We start from the raw sequence: 20,953 nt of genomic DNA, 5'->3' as shown, positions 1-20,953 counted from the left end.
GTAAGATGCTTCATTTGATTTAACGTGTTACGACAGAGGCATCAGTAAAACGACATCCTTTCATCCATTTATTAGCAACACGTATTATGATAATCAGTCAGAAGTGCCATGTGGTTGGATCCTTATTATATGAATTGAGTGTTATGATTTCCAGTTGCTTTATGGTATTATTATGTTTGAATCCATTTTTGATTGGCTGTTGAGGAACATGCAGAGAGTGATATTGTTTTTGGTTCCCTGCAGTTAGAGCTGTTTTTGATTATCTAACTGCAGGTGGTAACAACACACGGTTTCCTCAACGCTAGTGAATATTTATAGGGTTAATTTTAGTTTACAACTGAATTAAAGCCATCCTGGGTCGTATTCAGTAGGGAGAAAACATTTTGAAATCGACTGAACCGCAGGAGATACGAACTGAGCTTGTCCAATAACGACACAGATTTCCATTTTCTTTCGCAACACATTGCTTCAGTGTGCCCTACTGAACATGAACAATGTGTGTTACAGTATCTCACAAATAAATCACTGTTCTGTCAGAGTTGTCAACATTGTTTCCTTTCCTTCACCTTTTTGTCAATTCAGCACTTGAAGTCAGTGGGATGTGTACTGTATGTCTTTTCTCTTTATGAAGGAAAGTAACCATTGGAGACTGTGTGCATTTTACTGACTACCTTTTTAGGGGGTTCTGACAGATTCCCCTTCACGAAGAAGTGTACACTCCCCCACATGCATTTAAAAGCATTGGATTGATGCAAGCAAGTTTCCACCATATTCCTTCCAACAGTCCATTCCTTTGAAATCTAATAGTGCACACTTCAGGAGAAGGGTAGATAATATGTCCGCTAATGCACACTTCAGCAGAAGGGTAGAGAATCTGACCGAAGCCCTAATCTTGTTTCCCCCCCATGAGCCAAGTAGCCAATCAGTGCCTGTCTCTCTCTCTCCACAGGCGTGGTGCTGATGGAGATATCTGAGGTCCACAGGAAAGTTCACCTTGAGCTAGAGGAGAATGTGAGTACTGTGTGTGTGTGTGTGTGTGTGTGTGTGTGTGTGTGTGTGTGTGCGCTTGCTTGAGTTTGTGTGTATTTGTGATTGTGTGTGTGTGTGTGGGTTCTGCAATGTGTGTGTGTGTGTGTGTACATGAGTGTTTGCATCATCTATTGTTTAATTCGCCCAGTGTGTCCTATCTCTCTCTCTCCCTCTCTCTTTTTATTTCCCTCTCCCTCTCTTTTTCTCTCTGCTGCTTAACACAATGCACCGTTTAGTGTCTCTCTTTCTCTTTCCCCTTCTTCAACTCTCTCCATTAGTAATCACAGGATGGTGTTTCTCTCTATGTAACACCAAGGGACAGAAAAGCTAAGATAATGAGCAGTAAACAAAAACAAGCTAGAGGAAAAGTTGCACCTGTCTGGTTATTGTGTACAGCCTGTTGATAGAACGGGAGCAGGTCTGAACATGCCCTGTGAGGGGGCCTCTGGGAACTCCACTTGTTGATGACACACTTGTCAAGGCCTGTAGGTGCTCAATCCCGATCACTTCAACAGCATTATGGTTGGCATACAATAACTTATTCTACAAACTATAAACAATGTTTATCATCATAAGTATACAGGGTTAAGGAGTAACTGATTAGATGTAATCAGTTACTTGTAATCTGATTTCAGTTACATTGCCAGCAAAAATACTGTAGTCAGATAGTCTTTTGCACAACGTAGCAACGGCCACTTCCGCTCAACTTCCTACCCGATACATAGCTTCCTCTCCCGATTGCGACTTGTCAGACTGATTGTAGCCATACTAGCCTCGAAGTCGCTCGTTTTATCATTAATATATAGAGGTAATCAGTATATTAATATAATCATATTTCTATCATATTTCTATTTATTGTGTTCTGTCTTTTTTTATCTCTTAGCTAGCTAGCTATTAACGCGCTAACTAGTAAGGTGGCTAGCAATTAGCCAACGCCCCCCTCCCTTACCAACCATGGCACTGTTTTACACTGTGCTTGCAAGAGCTGCCAAAGATAACAGTGACGGATGTACGTCGTCTGGCCAAGACAAGTAGCAAATCACCGACCTCCAAGTTGGAAAAAGGATTCAAACTTTGTCTCCAGTTACCTTTTCAACTATGAAGGTAAGTATAGCCAAGTTGCCTATCAGACCAGACAAGGATGTTTACTCAAAGCTGTAATGTAGTTTATGATTTAACAGTAGCTAGCTAACATTATGATTGCTCATTATTTTTATTCAAAACAGTTTCGAACAGGGACAAAGTGACAGGAGAGGTCAGCATAAGGGCTTGCTGCTACAGGTCCATGAGGAAAAATGAGAAACCACACAGTTTGAGTGTAGGGTGAAAAGTCAGCTGTTTGTGACACACTACATGCCGGTTACACAGTCAGAGATGAAGCCTAGTCTTAGACTAAGAAGTTCCTGTCAATGGAGATCTGCATTAAGAGGCATTGCTTAGTCTAGGACTAGGCTTAACCCATTTCTATGAAACCGTTCTTAGTGTAGTAATTGTTCAGTCTTCCTTGCTGTTTCTGTAAGCTCTGTTATGTTGGACGCATTAGATTAAATTTAAACAAAGGCATAGACCCTTAATAGAAAAGTTTAAACCCGTATTGCTTTAATGAATTTAGTGGCTGTTGCATGTTGCACCAGTCACTTCTGTTTGCTGGTCGTGACACATGTTGAATGATTTTATAGTCTAATCATTTTCTTTTTATATACCCACGTAGGTTGTACTGAAGCCCTCTGTGCCAGTAACAATGGCACAACATCACTGTTCATGTGTTGCTGGCACTGCATTATGCAACCACACAGTTGCATTACTATTCCAGTCTGCACACTATTCCCAGATGGGAACACCAGTTGTCCCACCTGTGCACAGCTGCACAGAGGCCGAGCAGCAGTGGCATAAGCCAAGGACTATGGTATGTTTTAATAGCTATACCATATATCAACATCATATGGTTATAATCAGGAATGAAAACTTAAATCGTCTCATGATTGGATTTAGAATAGTGCCCTTGTACTGTCTTTTTACAGAGTCTGAAACCTGGGCCCATAGGCAAAATGACCATCACTAAGCCCACCAAAAAGAGCATGGCAGAAGGAGGGATGAGGTGAGTATTCCCTATTAGCCAGTATAGTAGGTAGTAGCTGGTCATGTCCTATTACACTTTGACTATATACAATTTCAGGTGGTTTCAAGTACATTGTTTAGATTGGCTAACCACAGCGGCCACTTTGCTTTGCAGAAGAACACTCTACAGCGCCCTTCTTGGACCGCTCCCTGACCTCTCAGTTCTCCAGATAGAAGAGGCATACAATAACTTTCACCCTCTATCCAAGCCATTGATCTGCAGCATGGGGATGTCTGCTGAAAAGCTTTTAGTCGACTCCCACTTCGGAAAGGTACAGGTGGGGAGCCTCCTGTCTTACCAGCAGGCTTCAATCACAACGTGACACATAGTTCACCATAAGGAGACACCACCATTCCCTTCACTGCCCCTGGATGGCTACAGACTGGAGAGCAACTTTCAAGGCTGCACATTTGTGCTCAGTGAAGAAGACCAGCTTCACATAGAGTCTCTTCAGGTGAGCTTCGCAACAGCCCATAAAATAGAGGAAGCTACTAGAGAACAGAGTGCTGTCTCCGACTGGCAGGTGCTCCGGAAACCAAGACTGACCTCGTCACGGTTCCGAGAGGCTTGCCATGTGAGAGGGCTGACATCTGCAGGCAATCTAGCTGAAAGGATCCTCAAAGGCACAGCACCAACAGCTGATATGAAGAGGGGACTGGAGTTAGAGATGGAAGCAGCCAGTGACTACTGCAAGATGCAGAATGTCAACTTCTCACCCTGTGGCCTCATCATACGTCCTAACATCCCTTGGCTTGCCTCTTCTCCTGATGGCCTGGTCTACGACCCTCTCTAGCATCCACCTTTTGGCCTAGTTGAGATTAAGAACCAGAACGTAAAGGGTTTTGTGGCTTGCAAGTACGTTCACATGCATAACGGTGAACCTTCCCTGAAGAGGCAGCATGCCTACTACTGGCAAGTTCAAGGTCAGTTCTACATCACTGGGTTGGAGTGGTGTGACATTGTTGTCTGTGCGCATGAGGACATTCTGTTCGAGAGAATACACAGAGACCCAGTGGTGTTCTCTCTAATTAGAGAGAAGGGTGACTGGTACTACTTATATGTGTACATGCAAAAGTTCTTAGGCAGGAAACACTAAATAACGACGGACAGGCTCCTTTATCTTTCAATTAATGAAAGAGAAACAAACCAACAAATCTATCCGTGCAATTAATTAATTAATAAACCATTTAAAAGAATTAAGTTAATTTTTTTCTGTTCTCTTGTCACTGTAAATAAAAACTCTTTACAACGTTTTGTGTTTGGAGTATAAGCAGTGGTGTTTATTATCAATAACTGGACTACAGGGTGTTAGACAATGTGGATGGTCACAGCAAAAAAAGGAAAGATGCATTGCAGTAGTAGCTCAATGCTCCTTGGCCCATGCCTTCACAAGAGGCCCACACTGGTAGTTTGTGAGAAGGCAAGCCACAGCCCAGATGCAGTTGATGCTTCCCATCAGTGACATGGGGATCTCTGATTGAAACAGCTTGTTCAGTTTAATTCTGCCAATTCATCTCTTAATGTGGACTCTAAGATGGGCAATCTGTTGCGTTTGATGGACCTGTGCTGCTGGCATTTGGCTCTGTTTAGACAGAAAGGGTGGACGGTAGACCTTGCCTGGCACACAGTCATCAATCAGGAACCCCTTGACTGCCATCACAGCCATGTCTTCAGTGAGCAAGCCAAACAGTCCTGATTGTTTGCATAGCTCTTTGTCGCTGATGGAGCCAGCATACAATTATGACACAAAAGTAACAGATATTTACAGTAGGCTATAGCTTTTAGCTAAAGTGAATAGTAACATTGGTAAGACAATACAGTTAATCAGAAACGGGAGAACTTACTGAGTAGGTACATGGAAGTGTCACCTCCTCATTCCTCAGCTTGGCTCTCCTTGCTCGTGTGACATGGACAATATTGGCAGTTGACGGTTCGATGAGAGACCATAATGCCATCAGATGGTCATATGAGGCAAATCTACATGGGAAGAAGCATTGATAGGAGTTATTTACTCACAAGTCTAACATTAAATGTAGTATCATAAATCTAAGACAGAAATGCTGGTAGCTAGGGAAAATGGTTCCAGAAAGCAAACAGTGTAAAGTTTATGATGTAACAATACTAAGCAGGGCTAGATTTACCCACCTTGTGAAGGACTGGATCTGTGCATCTGATCCCACAAATCGCTGCAGCCCGAAACGACTTCTCATAGTCAACTCCTCTACTTTGTTTCGTAGGTCCTCAATCTCTCTCTGCATCTCTTCCCTCTCAATCAAAACCTGGTCAACGGCAGCGGGCTCAGGCACTGCACAGTAGTCGTGGTCATGGTAGCTATCCATCTTTTCATCCTCTCCATCTTCAACATGGTTGTCCTCTACACATCCAGTCCTTGGTCTCTCCCTTCTTTCCCAAACACTTGCTCTTGCTTGGACATGGTAGTTATTCCACTGGAATAGCCTAGGTACTGCTCCCTTCTTCAGACGTCGAAGCCCACTAGAAGGTTCAATGAAATCATGTGGTAAAAAGTGTCTACCACACACCTTGAAGTGACTTGTGACAGTGAAGTTTTCCCTGCGAATATTGATGACCCATTTTGCTCTTAGCTCAGTATCACTGGGAAATGAGTGAAAACTCAACATGGAGTATTTCGCTGAGGAGGTACACAACGTTAGCACTAACGTTAGCTAGATACAGGTAGCTGTCGTTTGCTAGCTAAAGAGACAAAAAAAACACAGAACACAATAATTGAATTACTAACTGAATGGATAAACACAATTTTCAACAATAATTATAAAAAAAACGCTATAGAAATATGATTATATTAATATACTGAGGTAATTATAAAACGAGCGACTTCGAGGCTAGTATGGCTACAATCATGCTGACAGGACGCGATCGGGAGAGGAAGCTATGTATCGGGTAGGAAGTTGAGCGGAAGTGGGCGTTGCTACGTTGTGAAAAATTACAGATACTTTTGAAAAACTAGATGATTACTTCTTGTATTGCCTTTTAAATTCAGAAAGGATGTTTGTGAAAAAATACATTATGGCACCTTTCTGTTTTCTCAATGACATTCAGTTCAGCAGGAGCAAGTTTAAGTTTGTTTCCCCTCAGCGAGTCTGACCACAAGTCAGAGATCACTATGATGACACTCCAAATGTGTTTGATGGATCCTTTTTGTCTTCTTCCAATGCCTCTTAAGGAGAAAGTCATCCACAAGTAACTGTAATCAGATTACTGAGTTTGTGTATTTCAAAAGTTACGTTAATGGACTGGTAACTAGTAACTGTAACGGATTACATTTAAAAAGTAATCTACCTAACCCTGTACGTATACATGTTGAGGAACCTTCTCATCTGAGAAGGGAGAAGTTGGAAGCATGTTGACTTTAGTATTTGTATTTATTATGGATCCCCACTCTTCCTGGGGTCCAGCAAAATGAAGGCAGTTATACATTTAAAAAACATTACAATACATTCATAACAGATTTCACAACATATTAAGTGTGTGCCCTCAGGCCTCTACTACCACATATGTATAACACAAAATCCATGTGTACATGTGCGTATGTTATCTTGTGTTTGACTTGACTGTGCTGTCATCAGGTCATGAATATGTGCTAGACACGAGCTCCTGTTGGAGGAACAAGAACCTCTGGGGTGTGTTGACATTACTGTTGTCATGCCAACTGATATTAAACCTGCCTAACTGTGGAGGGAGCCCATGGCAGCCATGGTGAATGGTTAACCAGGGGGAGAGGCAGAACATTGTGTCACTGTTTGTATTTTTCCTGCTCTCATCAGAGATCGAGGATCAGATTCCCCAAATCTTAACCCTAACCATTAGGGGGAGGATCTAGTCTGCCCAGCCAGCACCCATGTGGTAGTGCCAGCAGCACCCCTTGGCAGTGGCACCCCTGTAATTCAAACCCTGCTCCCTTCTCTGTTACCTACACTGGCACCACAGTTCATGAGACAACAAAGCTACTTCTCCCTATAATTACATCCATAAAAATGTAATTACTAGAACGGGGCTCCCCATTCAAGTCAATGTTCCATGATGGGTCAGCGATATTGAGTGTACCCATGAGAGAGGATGCAGTCAAATTGCCATGATCTGAGGGGCTTTTCCCGTTTTTAGTTAATATATCTGCCTGGTTCTATCCCCAGAAGTCACTGTTGTTCTCTTCCCTAGCTCCCCTCTGTATCGGAGAGCAGCTCTAGTTTAGTCAAGGCCTCCGCTGACCGTATGTGTGAGTCACAATATGAACTCATTCCATTGAAGAGTTGGAGATTGGAGGAAACATTGTCATGCATGGTGTGTCTATGAAAGGCAGAGGAGTTCCACTAATGCAGGGATCATCAACTAGATTCAGCCACGGGCCCATTTTATTTCTAGAGCGGATGATAGGTGGGCCGGAACATAATTACAAATAATTTGTAGACTGCAAATTGACCGCAAGAAGCCCAAACAGATATAATATTTGACTAAAACATAATCATTTCAAACCTTGCTTACGTTTGTACAGTGGGGAAAAAAAGTATTTAGTCAGCCACCAATTGTGCAAGTTCTCCCACTTAAAAAGATGAGAGAGGCCTGTAATGTTCATCATAGGTACACGTCAACTATGACAGACAAAATGAGAAAAATAAATCCAGAAAATCACATTGTAGGATTTTTAATGAATTTATTTGCAAATTATGGTGGAAAATAAGTATTTGGTCAATAACAAAAGTTTTTCAATACTTTGTTATATACCCTTTGTTGGCAATGACACAGGTCAAACGTTTTCTGTAAGTCTTCACAAGGTTTTCACACACTGTTGCTGGTATTTTGGCCCATTCCTCCATGCAGATCTCCTCTAGAGCAGTGATGTTTTGGGGCTGTCGCTGGGCAACACGGACTTTCAACTCCCTCCAAATATTTTCTATGGGGTTGAGATCTGGAGACTGGCTAGGCCACTCCAGGACCTTGAAATGCTTTTTACGAAGCCACTCCTTCATTGCCCGGGCGGTGTGTTTGGGATCATTGTCATGCTGAAAGACCCAGCCACGTTTCATCTTCAATGCCCTTGCTGATGGAAGGAGGTTTTCACTCAAAATCTCACGATACATGGCCCCATTCATTCTTTCCTTTACACGGATCAGTCGTCCTGGTCCCTTTGCAGAAAAACAGCCCCAAAGCATGATGTTTCCACCCCCATGCTTCACAGTAGGTATGGTGTTCTTTGGATGCAACTCAGCATTCTTTGTCCTCCAAACACGACGAGTTGAGTTTTTACCAAAAAGTTATATTTTGGTTTCATCTGACCATATGACATTCTCCCAATCCTCTTCTGGATCATCCAAATGCACTCTAGCAAACTTCAGATGGGCCTGGACATGTACTGGCTTAAGCAGGGGGACACGTCTGGCACTGCAGGATTTGAGTCCCTGGCGGCGTAGTGTGTTACTGATGGTAGGCTTTGTTACTTTGGTCCCAGCTCTCTGCAGGTCATTCACTAGGTCCCCCGTGTGGTTCTGGGATTTTTGCTCACCGTTCTTGTGATCATTTTGACCCCACGGGGTGAGATCTTGCGTGGAGCCCCAGATCGAGGGAGATTATCAGTGGTCTTGTATGTCTACCATTTCCTAATAATTGCTCCCACAGTTGATTTCTTCAAACCAAGCTGCTTACCTATTGCAGATTCAGTCTTCCCAGCCTGGTGCAGGTCTACAATTTTGTTTCTGGTGTCCTTTGACAGCTCTTTGGTCTTGGCCATAGTGGAGTTTGGAGTGTGACTGTTTGAGGTTGTGGACAGGTGTCTTTTATACTGATAACAAGTTCAAACAGGTGCCATTAATACAGGTAACAGTGGAGGACAGAGGAGCCTCTTAAAGAAGAAGTTACAGGTCTGTGAGAGCCAGAAATCTTGCTTGTTTGTAGGTGACCAAATACTTATTTTCCACCATAATTTGCAAATAAATTCGTAAAAAATCCTACAATGTGATTTTCTGGATTTTCTTCCTAAATTTGTCTGTCATAGTTGACGTGTACCTATGATGAAAATTACAGGCCTCTCTCATCTTTTTAAGTGGGAGAACTTGCACAATTGGTGGCTGACTAAATACTTTTTTTCCCCACTGTATATGATCACGTGTCTCTCTATTATGTGAGGGAATACTTAGGAAAATATTTCCCAAATTAAAATCACTGATTGCCTGGTGTTTTTACAGTTTTTTATGTCCAACAATAAAAATGCACAAAATAAACTTGGCGAGCCAAATAAAACCACCCGCGGGTCAAATTCGGCCCACGGGCCGCCAGTTGGGAAACCCTGCACTAAAGCACCTAGAGATCTGAACCAGCAGCTAACAGGGTTGTTGTTTGGGAGGACTGAGGAAACGTGGGTTGCAGGGACAGTCTCTAATTCTTCGTGAGAGGACGTGGGGGTTTCGTTGACCGAGTGGCACCAGTGGGCGTCGGTTTGCCACCACAAGGCCACGGTGTTGTAAGAGATGCCTGCGCTCCCCCTCATACTTATTAGAGCGGGGGATAGAGGGAGGGAGGGAGAGAGGGCAGGGAGGGCATCCCCACATTACGTTTCTGCTATGACTCACTCATATAGCCTTGAATCTCCTTCTCTTTCTTGCACACAGGCACACACCCATACACACACACACACACACACACACACACACACACACACACACACACACACACACACACACACACACACACACACCTTTGCTTACACAACTCAAGGATGGCTCTCAAATCCCTCCAACATTCTTTTTACTGTTTTCCATCGACTCTCCTCCATAACAGTCCCTTCTCTAATCAGTGTGTATTTCTCCCCCCCCTTTCTCCCCTCCCCATCTCTCCCCCTCTCATCCCCCTTTCCCCTCACCTGCAGTTTAAGACGTTTCACAGGGAGATAATAGCTGAATTGGAGAGGAAGACAGACATGGATGTAAAATACATGACAGTAAGTACTGTACTGTGTGTGTGTGTGATGTGTGTGCATGCTTATGTGACTATGGAAACGGCCTTCCCTCCTGCTCAAGGGAATATCACTGAGAACTGCCCCCCATGCCTGGAACTGTAGTCCTGTCTACCTACATCACAGGGAACACAGTGAACACACTGGCTGCATCCCAAATTGCACCCTATTCCCTTTATAGTGGACTATTTTGACCAGGGCCCATAAGTAGGAAGTTCACTATAAAGGGAATAGGGTAAACATGCAACTATGTCTTATGCCGTTCAGAGCCGTGGTTGAGTGGTAACACTCACAGCATATGGCACATGTACATCTCTCCCTACCAGAGACCGGGGTTCAATCCCTGTGTCCACCCTTTCCACTAATGCCTATAATCAAACGTAGCATTTAAGGCTAATTATCAATGAAACCGAAAACGAAGCATTTAATACTTAGTGACATTATATTCAATGATATTACTGAACAGGTTTTTTCCAGAGGAAAATGCACTTTTTAAAATCAATGCTACTTGTACTGTCTAGAGATGGTTACAGGTGTTCACGGGTGTGTCCCCCCACCTCCCCTCTTCCTCCCACCCATCCAGGCCACCTTTAAGAGGTACCAGACGGAGCACAAGATGAAGCAGGACTCTCTGGAGAGGTCTCAGTCTGACTTGAAGAAACTCAGGAGGAAGAGCCAGGGCAAGAACACCAACAAGTACGAAAACAAGGAGAGTGAGGTGAGGACTGACCCACACATTTTAGTAACTTTTCAGTTACTGGCCCAATGCTCTTAACAACTAGGCTACCTGCCGCCCTTATACACACACATACCTGTACACACACACTCTCTCTCTCTCTCTCTCTCTCTCTCTCTCTCTCTCTCTCTCTCTCTCTCTCTCTCTCTCTCTCTCTCTCTCTCTCTCTCTCTTTCTCTCTCTTTCTCTCTCTCTCTCTTTCTCACACACACAGACACACACACACCTTCGACATATGAGACAGTGTCGATCATACCCAATGTAACATTATCCAGGGACAGTGTGTGAAGTCTCCAGGCAATGCCCTCATGCATGAGCACGCTGTGTGTGTTATGTGTTGTTAGGTGTTCTGGATAGTTCCATTAATCAACCTCTCTGTACTGTGCCTCCTCCCTCCCCCCACCAACACACACGCATGCTGTTATACTGGAAGATCCAGTTGGTGCCTCCTACACACACACTGTCATACACACACACACACACACACACACACACACACACACACACACACACACACGCCGCTTGAGACTGAGACAAAGAAAGAAAAACCTCTTTAGTCCAGTGGTGTGTATTCATGGATGCCAAGTTTAAAAAATGTACTAAGAAAAAAAGAAAGAAACATCAAATAATGTATATTTTCTCTCTCTGTGTTTTCATAATTTTCCTTCAATTCGGAAGAGGCTGAATGTATCTCACCGGAGAGCGAAACAGCGCCCCTCTGTCTCTGTATGTGTAGCCCATCTACCTGATGCTGTCTGGTCAAAAAGAGTATGACATTGTTGCCGCCCATAGCATTGAATGTAAGCCAGTGAGCATTTGGCCTCCCTTGATAAAAAAGTATAAAATAATAGCCAATCAGCGTTGAGCTAAACTGAGTGAGCTCAACTGTGAATGGTCCTGGCGCACCCAGAAAAAGTGTAACGGGAAGCCAGTTTGGATTTGGCTTCACTCCTATCACAGAGAAATACAGTGGGGGAAAAAAGTATTTAGTCAGCCACCAATTGTGCAAGTTCTCCCACTTAAAAAGATGAGAGAGGCCTGTAATTTTCATCATAGGTACACGTCAACTATGACAGACAAAATGAGAAAAAAAAAATCAGAAAATCACATCGTAGGATTTTTAATGAATTTATTTGCAAATTATGGTGGAAAATAAGTATTTGGTCAATAACAAAAGTTTCTCAATACTTTGTTATATACCCTTTGTTGGCAATGACACAGGTCAAACGTTTTCTGTAAGTCTTCACAAGGTTTTCACACACTGTTGCTGGTATTTTGGCCCATTCCTCCATGCAGATCTCCTCTAGAGCAGTGATGTTTTGGGGCTGTCGCTGGGCAACACGGACTTTCAACTCCCTCCAAAGATTTTCTATGGGGTAGAGATCTGGAGACTGGCTAGGCCACTCCAGGACCTTGAAATGCTTCTTACGAAGCCACTCCTTCGTTGCCCGGGCGGTGTGTTTGGGATCATTGTCATGCTGAAAGACCCAGCCACGTTTCATCTTCAATGCCCTTGCTGATGGAAGGAGGTTTTCACTCAAAATCTCACGATACATGGCCCCATTCATTCTTTCCTTTACACGGATCAGTCGTCCTGGTCCCTTTGCAGAAAAACAGCCCCAAAGCATGATGTTTCCACCCCCATGCTTCACAGTAGGTATGGTGTTCTTTGGATGCAACTCTGCATTCTTTGTCCTCCAAACACGACGAGTTGAGTTTTTACCAAAAGGTTCTATTTTGGTTTCATCTGACCATATGACATTCTCCCAATCCTCTTCTGGATCATCCAAATGCACTCTAGCAAACTTCAGACGGGCCTGGACATGTACTGGCTTAAGCAGGGGGACACGTCTGGCACTGCAGGATTTGAGTCCCTGGCGGCGTATTGAGTTACTGATGGTAGGCTTTGTTACTTTGGTCCCAGCTCTCTGCAGGTCATTCACTAGGTCCCCCCGTGTGGTTCTGGGATTTTTGCTCACCGTTCTTGTGATCATTTTGACCCCACGGGGTGAGATCTTGCGTGGAGCCCCAGATCGAGGGAGATTATCAGTGGTCTTGTATGTCTTCCATTTCCTAATAATTGCTCCCACAGTTGATTTCTTCAAACCAAGCTGCTTACCTATTGCAGATTCAGTCTTCCCAGCCTGGTGCAGGTCTACAATTTTGTTTCTGGTGTCCTTTGACAGCTCTTTGGTCTTGGCCATAGTGGAGTTTGGAGTGTGACTGTTTGAGGTTGTGGACAGGTGTCTTTTATACTGATAACAAGTTCAAACAGGTGCCATTAATACAGGTAACGAGTGGAGGACAGAGGAGCCTCTTAAAGAAGAAGTTTCAGGTCTGTGAGAGCCAGAAATCTTGCTTGTTTGTAGGTGACCAAATACTTATTTTCCACCATAATTTGCAAATAAATTCATAAAAAATCCTACAATGTGATTTTCTGGATTTTTTTCTCTCTCAATTTGTCTGTCATAGTTGACGTGTACCTATGATGAAAATTACAGGCCTCTCTCATCTTTTTAAGTGGGAGAACTTGCACAATTGGTGGCTGACTAAATACTTTTTTTCCCCACTGTACGTTATCGATAAAAACAACTTGAATTATTGCATCTTATAACGGCGATTCTGATCCAACCATAAAATACATTTTTCCCCTGGACTGAGATTATGGAAGTTCAACATGCAGCTAGCTAGATGTAGAAGGCTAATGTAAACTAGCTAACGTTGTCCATGACGTTGTCTATGCATAGTCACTTTAACTCTACCCACATGTACATATTACCTAAATTTTTTACTTATCTATTTTTTACTTAACACTTATTTTTCTTAAAACTGCATTGTTGGTTAAGGGCTTGTAAGGAAACATTTCACTGTATTGTTGGTTAAGGGCTTGTAAGTAAGCATTTCACTGTAAGGTCTACTACACCTGTTGTATTCGGCGCACGCGGCAAATAAAAGTTGATTTGATTTGATTTGAAAGGAAGTTAGGCTAGCGAACAAGCATTTTAGCCAGGTAGCCTAGGACAACAAAAAATATAAGCGTGTACTGTATGACAGAGTCATAGACCGTTTCGTCAACCTGAAAGAGTGGAAGATGGCATTGGCGTTTCTCTACAAGTAAGGTTTGTCAACATGTTTTTTCTACTTGCACGAATGCGCACGCACACACACACACAAATCAGAACCATGGACAGCCACATCATATTTAGCTTACGTTGAATGGACTAAATAGTTTTTGGTATCTTTTAGTTGTCACTGCATTAGACTAAGCAGAGGTGATTTTATGATGTTGAAGTTGAAATGGTGCTGGAATAGTGGAGGCATCTCCTGTTTTTTCGACTTGCAGTAACTCTCCATGGTTCTAAATCAATAGTTGTTTAGTAGACCGAAAATGTTGGAAACATTTACTTTCTTGACCATGCTGTAGGTCATTTAACTGTTTGTTACATGCAATATGCTTTGTGGACTTCACCGGACAGATGTTGCTCTCCGGTTTTGTGATGAAACAAAGGTGTGTTTGAATTTATTCTGCCACTGTGTCTTCTTATTGTCTTGGCCTTAGGCCTATATATCACAGTGTCAAGGCATATGAACTAACAGGTTATAGAGCAAACAACACAATTATCACAACACATACAGTGGGGCAAAAAAGTATTTAGTCAGTCACCAATTGTGCAAGTTCTCCCACTTAAAAAGATGAGAGAGGCCTGTAATTTTCATCATAGGTACACGTCAACTATGACAGACAAATTGAGAAAAATTTTTCCAGAAAATCACATTGTAGGATTTTTAATGAATTTATTTGCAAATTATGGTGGAAAATAAGTATTTGGTCACCTACAAACAAGCAAGATTTCTGGCTCTCACAGACCTGTAACTTCTTCTTTAAGAGGCTCCTCTGTCCTCCACTCGTTACCAGTATTAATGGCACCTGTTTGAACTTGTTATCAGTATAAAAGACACCTGTCCACAACCTCAAACAGTCACACTCCAAACTCCACTATGGCCAAGACCAAAGAGCTGTCAAAGGACACCAGAAACAAAATTGTAGACCTGCACCAGACTGGGAAGACTGAATCTGCAATAGGTAAGCAGCTTGGTTTGAAGAAATCAACTGTGGGAGCAATTATTAGGAAATGGAAGACATACAAGACCACTGATAATCTCCCTCGATCTGGGGCTCCACGCAAGATCTCACCCCGTGGGGTCAAAATGATCACAAGAACGGTGAGCAAAAATCCCAGAACCACACGGGGGGACCTAGTGAATAACCTGCAGAGAGCTGGGACCAAAGTAACAAAGCCTACCATCAGTATCACACTACGCCGCCAGGGACTCAAATCCTGCAGTGTGAGACGTGTCCCCCAGCTTAAGCCAGTACATGTCCAGGCCCGTCTGAAGTTTGCTAGAGTGCATTTGGATGATCCAGAAGAGGATTGGGAGAATGTAATATGGTCAGATGAAACCAAAATATAACTTTTTGGTAAAAACTCAACTCGTCGTGTTTGGAGGACAAAGAATGCTGAATTGCATCCAAAGAACACCATACCTACTGTGAAGCATGGGGTTGGAAACATCATGCTTTGGGGCTGTTTTTCTGCAAAGGGACCAGGACGACTGATCCGTGTAAAGGAAAGAATGAATGGGGCCATGTATCGTGAGATTTTGAGTGAAAACCTCCTTCCATCAGCAAGGGCATTGAAGATGAAACGTGGCTGGGTCTTTCAGCATGACAATGATCCCAAACACACCGCCCGGGCAACGAAGGAGTGGCTTCGTAAAAAGCATTTCAAGGTCCTGGAGTGGTCTAGCCAGTCTCCAGATCTTAACCCCATAGAAAATCTTTGGAGGGAGTTGAAAGTCCGTGTTGCCCAGCGACAGCCCCAAAACATCACTGCTCTAGAGGAGATCTGCATGGAGGAATGGGCCAAAATACCAGCAACAGTGTGTGAAAACCTTGTGAAGACTTACAGAAAACATTTGACCTGTGTCATTGCCAACAAAGGGTATATAACAAAGTATTGAGAAACTTTTGTTATTGACCAAATACTTTTTTTCCACCATAATTTGCAAATAAATTCATTAAAAATCCTACAATGTGATTTTCTGGATTTTTTTTTCTCATTTTGTCTGTCATAGTTGACGTGTACCTATGATGAAAATTACAGGCCTCTCTCATCTTTTTAAGTGGGAGAATTTGCACAATTGTTGGCTGACTAAATACTTTTTTTCCCCACTGTATGTTGTAATATGGCATTTTTTTTCTGGCTTGGATTCCCCAGTGATTTTACCCACCCACTGCTACTGCTTTAGTCACAACTCTGTGACTGTCTGCTGCCGATAAGGATGAGAGCCCCAAATTGAGAGGAGTTATGAACAGTCATTAGTATACATTCTGAGGTAAAGTGAAAGTACTGTGTAACCCCTAGAGTCGATTGACGCACTGGTGCTTCAATCTATGCTACATAACAAAAACATCCCCATCAAAATCCGTCATTTTAAGCTAGAGATATCTTGCATTGGATGCATCTCAATCCACCGCTTCCGCCAGTGTCGCACTACCACATCTACGATGAAAGGTGGCAGAGCTAGAGCGGTGTTTGTCAGACCATGATGACACATCCCAAAAATCGGTCTTCACACAAAAATGTCTGTAGCGTCCGAACGGTTTGACCTACAAACTATTACAACCAATCTATGGAAAGGAAACTCTCACGAACACGATGGTGTTCTCTGTTTTGCACAAGTGTCAGGAGACTCGTCTGAAGTCTGTACCGTCGATGTGCCAACTTCTGTTTCGTAGCGTCCAAACCGTTTGGGCTACTAATGGGACCCCACTGTGGAAAGGGGAGATTCTCATGAACACGATGGTGTTACAGGAATCATCTGAAGGTAACCGGTACCGGATTTTAAAAAACTAATGGAAGTATGAAGATAGTTTTGTGCCTACCCCAAAAAAGGGGTTGAATATGTGTAAAAAAAAAAAAAAAAAAAAAGTACATATTTATTTTTTACGACAGACACTTCAAAACCTTGTTTTTTATTATTATTTTTTTTTACTGTACTTTTTGCCATTTATGAATGTGTTATTCAATGCGTTTCTATGGGCTTTAGTAGTAAAGGCCAAAATGAATATTTTATAAAACTTCTTAGACTATAAATTATTAATACAAACTTAACATGAATCATATATTGTATATTACAAGACCCAACATTGAGAGAGATGACATGGCACTATACTGTAGTTCAGCAGAATCAAGGTCTGCTAGCCTGGTTCTAGTCTCTCTCACCAGACTCTGGGGCGCTCCACACGCTAGCCTGGTCCTAGTCTCTCTCACCAGACTCTGGGGCGCTCCACACGTTAGCCTGGTCCAAGTCTCTCTCACCAGACTCTGGGGCGCTCCACACGTTAGCCTGGTCCTAGTCTCTCTCACCAGACTCTGGGGCGCTCCACACGCTAGCCTGGTTCTAGTCTCTCTCACCAGACTCTGGGGCGCTCCACACGCTAGCCTGGTCCTAGTCTCTCTCACCAGACTCTGGGGCGCTCCACACGCTAGCCTGGTCCTAGTCTCTCTCACCAGACTCTGGGGCGCTCCACACGCTAGCCTGGTCCTAGTCTCTAACACCAGACTCTGGGGCGCTCCACACGCTAGCCTGGTTCTAGTCTCTCTCACCAGACTCTGGGGCGCTCCACACGTTAGCCTGGTCCTAGTCTCTCTCACCAGACTCTGGGGCGCTCCACACGCTAGCCTGGTTCTAGTCTCTCTCACCAGACTCTGGGGCGCTCCACACGCTAGCCTGGTCCTAGTCTCTCACCAGACTCTGGGGCGCTCCACACGCTAGCCTGGTTCTAGTCTCTCTCACCAGACTCTGGGGTGCTCCACACGCTAGCCTGGTCCTAGTCTCTCACCAGACTCTGGGGCGCTCCACACGCTAGCCTGGTTCTAGTCTCTCTCACCAGACTCTGGGGCGCTCCACACGCTAGCCTGGTTCTAGTCTCTCTCACCAGACTCTGGGGCGCTCCACACGCTAGCCTCGTCCTAGTCTCTCTCACCAGACTCTGGGGCGCTCCACACGCTAGCCTGGTTCTAGTCTCTCTCACCAGACTCTGGGGCGCTCCACACGCTAGCCTGGTCCTAGTCTCTCACCAGACTCTGGGGCGCTCCACACGCTAGCCTGGTTCTAGTCTCTCTCACCAGACTCTGGGGGCGCTCCACACGCTAGCCTGGTCCTAGTCTCTCACCAGACTCTGGGGCGCTCCACACGCTAGCCTGGTCCAAGTCTCTCTCACCAGACTCTGGGGCGCTCCACACGCTAGCCTGGTCCTAGTCTCTCTCACCAGACTCTGGGGCGCTCCACACGCTAGCCTGGTTCTAGTCTCTCTCACCAGACTCTGGGGCGCTCCACACGCTAGCCTGGTTCTAGTCTCTCACACCAGACTCTGGGGCGCTCCACACGCTAGCCTGGTTCTAGTATCTCTCACCAGACTCTGGGGCGCTCCACACGCTAGCCTGGTTCTAGTCTCTCTCACCATACTCTGGGGCGCTCCACACGCTAGCCTGGTCCTAGTCTCTCACCAGACTCTGGGGCGCTCCACACGTTAGCCTGGTTCTAGTCTCTCTCACCAGACTCTGGGGCGCTCCACACGCTAGCCTGGTTCTATTCTCTCTCACCAGACTCTGGGGCGCTCCACACGCTAGCCTGGTTCTAGTCTCTCTCACCAGACTCTGGGGCGCTCCACACGCTAGCCTGGTCCTAGTCTCTCTCACCAGACTCTGGGGCGCTCCACACGCTAGCCTGGTCCTAGTCTCTCACCAGACTCTGGGGCGCTCCACACATTAGCCTGGTCCTAGTCTCTCTCACCAGACTCTGGGGCGCTCCACACGCTATCTTGGTCCTAGTCTCTCTCACCAGACTCTGGGGCGCTCCACACGCTAGCCTGGTTCTAGTCTCTCTCTCACCAGACTCTGGGGCGCTCCACACGCTAGCCTGGTCCAAGTCTCTCTCACCAGACTCTGGGGCGCTCCACACGCTAGCCTGGTTCTAGTCTCTCTCACCAGACTCTGGGGCGCTCCACACGCTAGCCTGGTCCTAGTCTCTCTCACCAGACTCTGGGGCGCTCCACACACTAGCCTGGTCCAACTCTCTCACCAGACTCTGGGGCGCTCCACACGCTAGCCTGGTCCAAGTCTCTCTCACCAGACTCTGGGGCGCTCCACACGCTAGCCTGGTCCTAGTCTCTCTCACCAGACTCTGGGGCGCTCCACACGCTAGCCTGGTTCTAGTCTCTCTCACCAGACTCTGGGGCGCTCCACACGCTAGCCTGGTTCTATTCTCTCTCACCAGACTCTGGGGCGCTCCACACGCTAGCCTGGTTCTAGTCTCTCTCACCAGACTCTGGGGCGCTCCACACGCTAGCCTGGTCCTAGTCTCTCTCACCAGACTCTGGGGCGCTCCACACGCTAGCCTGGTCCTAGTCTCTCACCAGACTCTGGGGCGCTCCACACATTAGCCTGGTCCTAGTCTCTCTCACCAGACTCTGGGGCGCTCCACACGCTATCTTGGTCCTAGTCTCTCTCACCAGACTCTGGGGCGCTCCACACGCTAGCCTGGTTCTAGTCTCTCTCTCACCAGACTCTGGGGCGCTCCACACGCTAGCCTGGTCCAAGTCTCTCTCACCAGACTCTGGGGCGCTCCACACGCTAGCCTGGTTCTAGTCTCTCTCACCAGACTCTGGGGCGCTCCACACGCTAGCCTGGTCCTAGTCTCTCTCACCAGACTCTGGGGCGCTCCACACGCTAGCCTGGTCCAAGTCTCTCTCACCAGACTCTGGGGCGCTCCACACGCTAGCCTGGTCCAAGTCTCTCTCACCAGACTCTGGGGCGCTCCACACGCTAGCCTGGTCCTAGTCTCTCTCACCAGACTCTGGGGCGCTCCACACGCTAGCCTGGTTCTAGTCTCTCTCACCAGACTCTGGGGCACTCCACACGCTAGCCTGGTCCTAGTCTCTCTCACCAGACTCTGGGGCGCTCCACACGCTAGCCTGGTTCTAGTCTCTCTCACCAGACACTGGGGCGCTCCACATGTTAGCCTGGTCCTAGTCTCTCTCACCAGACTCTGGGGCGCTCCACACGCTAGCCTGGTTCTAGTCTCTCTCACCAGACTCTGGGGCGCTCCACACGCTAGCCTGGTTCTAGTCTCTCTCACCAGACTCTGGGGCGCTCCACACGCTAGCCTGGTTCTAGTCTCTCTCACCAGACTCTGGGGCGCTCTACACGCTAGCCTGGTCCTAGTCTCTCTCACCATACTCTGGGGCGCTCCACACGCTAGCCTGGTTGTAGTCTCTCTCACCAGACTCTGGGGCGCTCCACACGCTAGCCTGGTTCTAGTCTCTCTCACCAGGCGCTCCACACACTCTACCCCAGCTGGGGCACAGCAGCTGTAAGAAGAAACTAGCCTTTTCCTGTATTCACAAAGCACTCAAAGTAGGAGTGCTGATCTAGGATCAGGTCCCCCCTGTCCATATATAATCAGATTCATTGTGATTTAAAATACCAAAACTAGACCCTAGTTTCCTACTATGAGACTCCTACAATGTGAATATGGGCCCTGGTCTCAGGTATTTGCTTTAACCAACTCATCGGACAGATGGTTAAAACACATTGTCTGATGCATATGTAGTACAGATACATGAACGGCATGATAACAATATTCAGATGAGTTGTCTTAGCTAAAGTACATACTAATCTGGGACCAGGCTACAGTAGGTCTATGCAACAGTGACCATGAGAGTAGAACCACAGAATCTGGTCCTGGGCCAGCTCTAATATAACAGGACAACTGTTGACAGAGTCAGAGTCAGATCCCTGGTCGGTTCACAAGACTGTCAACAGACTGCACCCAGGCTCAGAGACCTACACGCACACACACACAACCACAACATGCAACAAACACACACGCACACAACACACACAGAGCAGAGCTGTGTTACAGTCACAGATGGAGGTAGGGTTACAGGAAGCCACAGAGAAAACAGGAGGAGAATGAGACAGAGAGGACAATGGGCTCAATCACTGTATTAAGTCAGTAT

At 45.5% G+C, this 20,953-nt stretch overlaps 1 protein-coding gene across 1 annotated transcript in view; it reads left to right on the top strand.

The window, feature by feature from the left end:
- LOC311146277 (BAR/IMD domain-containing adapter protein 2-like 1) overlaps nt 1–20,953 on the top strand; it is a 73,062-nt gene that overhangs the window by 23,526 nt on the left and 28,583 nt on the right. Inside the window, exons 4-6 of the mRNA XM_084182771.1 lie at nt 950–1,011; nt 10,044–10,115; nt 10,714–10,848. Coding sequence (XP_084038897.1) covers nt 950–1,011; nt 10,044–10,115; nt 10,714–10,848 — 269 coding nt within the window. The remainder of the gene's footprint in view (nt 1–949; nt 1,012–10,043; nt 10,116–10,713; nt 10,849–20,953) is intronic.

The sequence above is a fragment of the Coregonus lavaretus genome, assembly GCF_964263955.1.
Source record: "Coregonus lavaretus genome assembly, chromosome: 2".
NCBI lineage: Eukaryota > Metazoa > Chordata > Actinopteri > Salmoniformes > Salmonidae > Coregonus > Coregonus lavaretus.
This window is presented reverse-complemented; position numbering and strand designations above follow the sequence as displayed.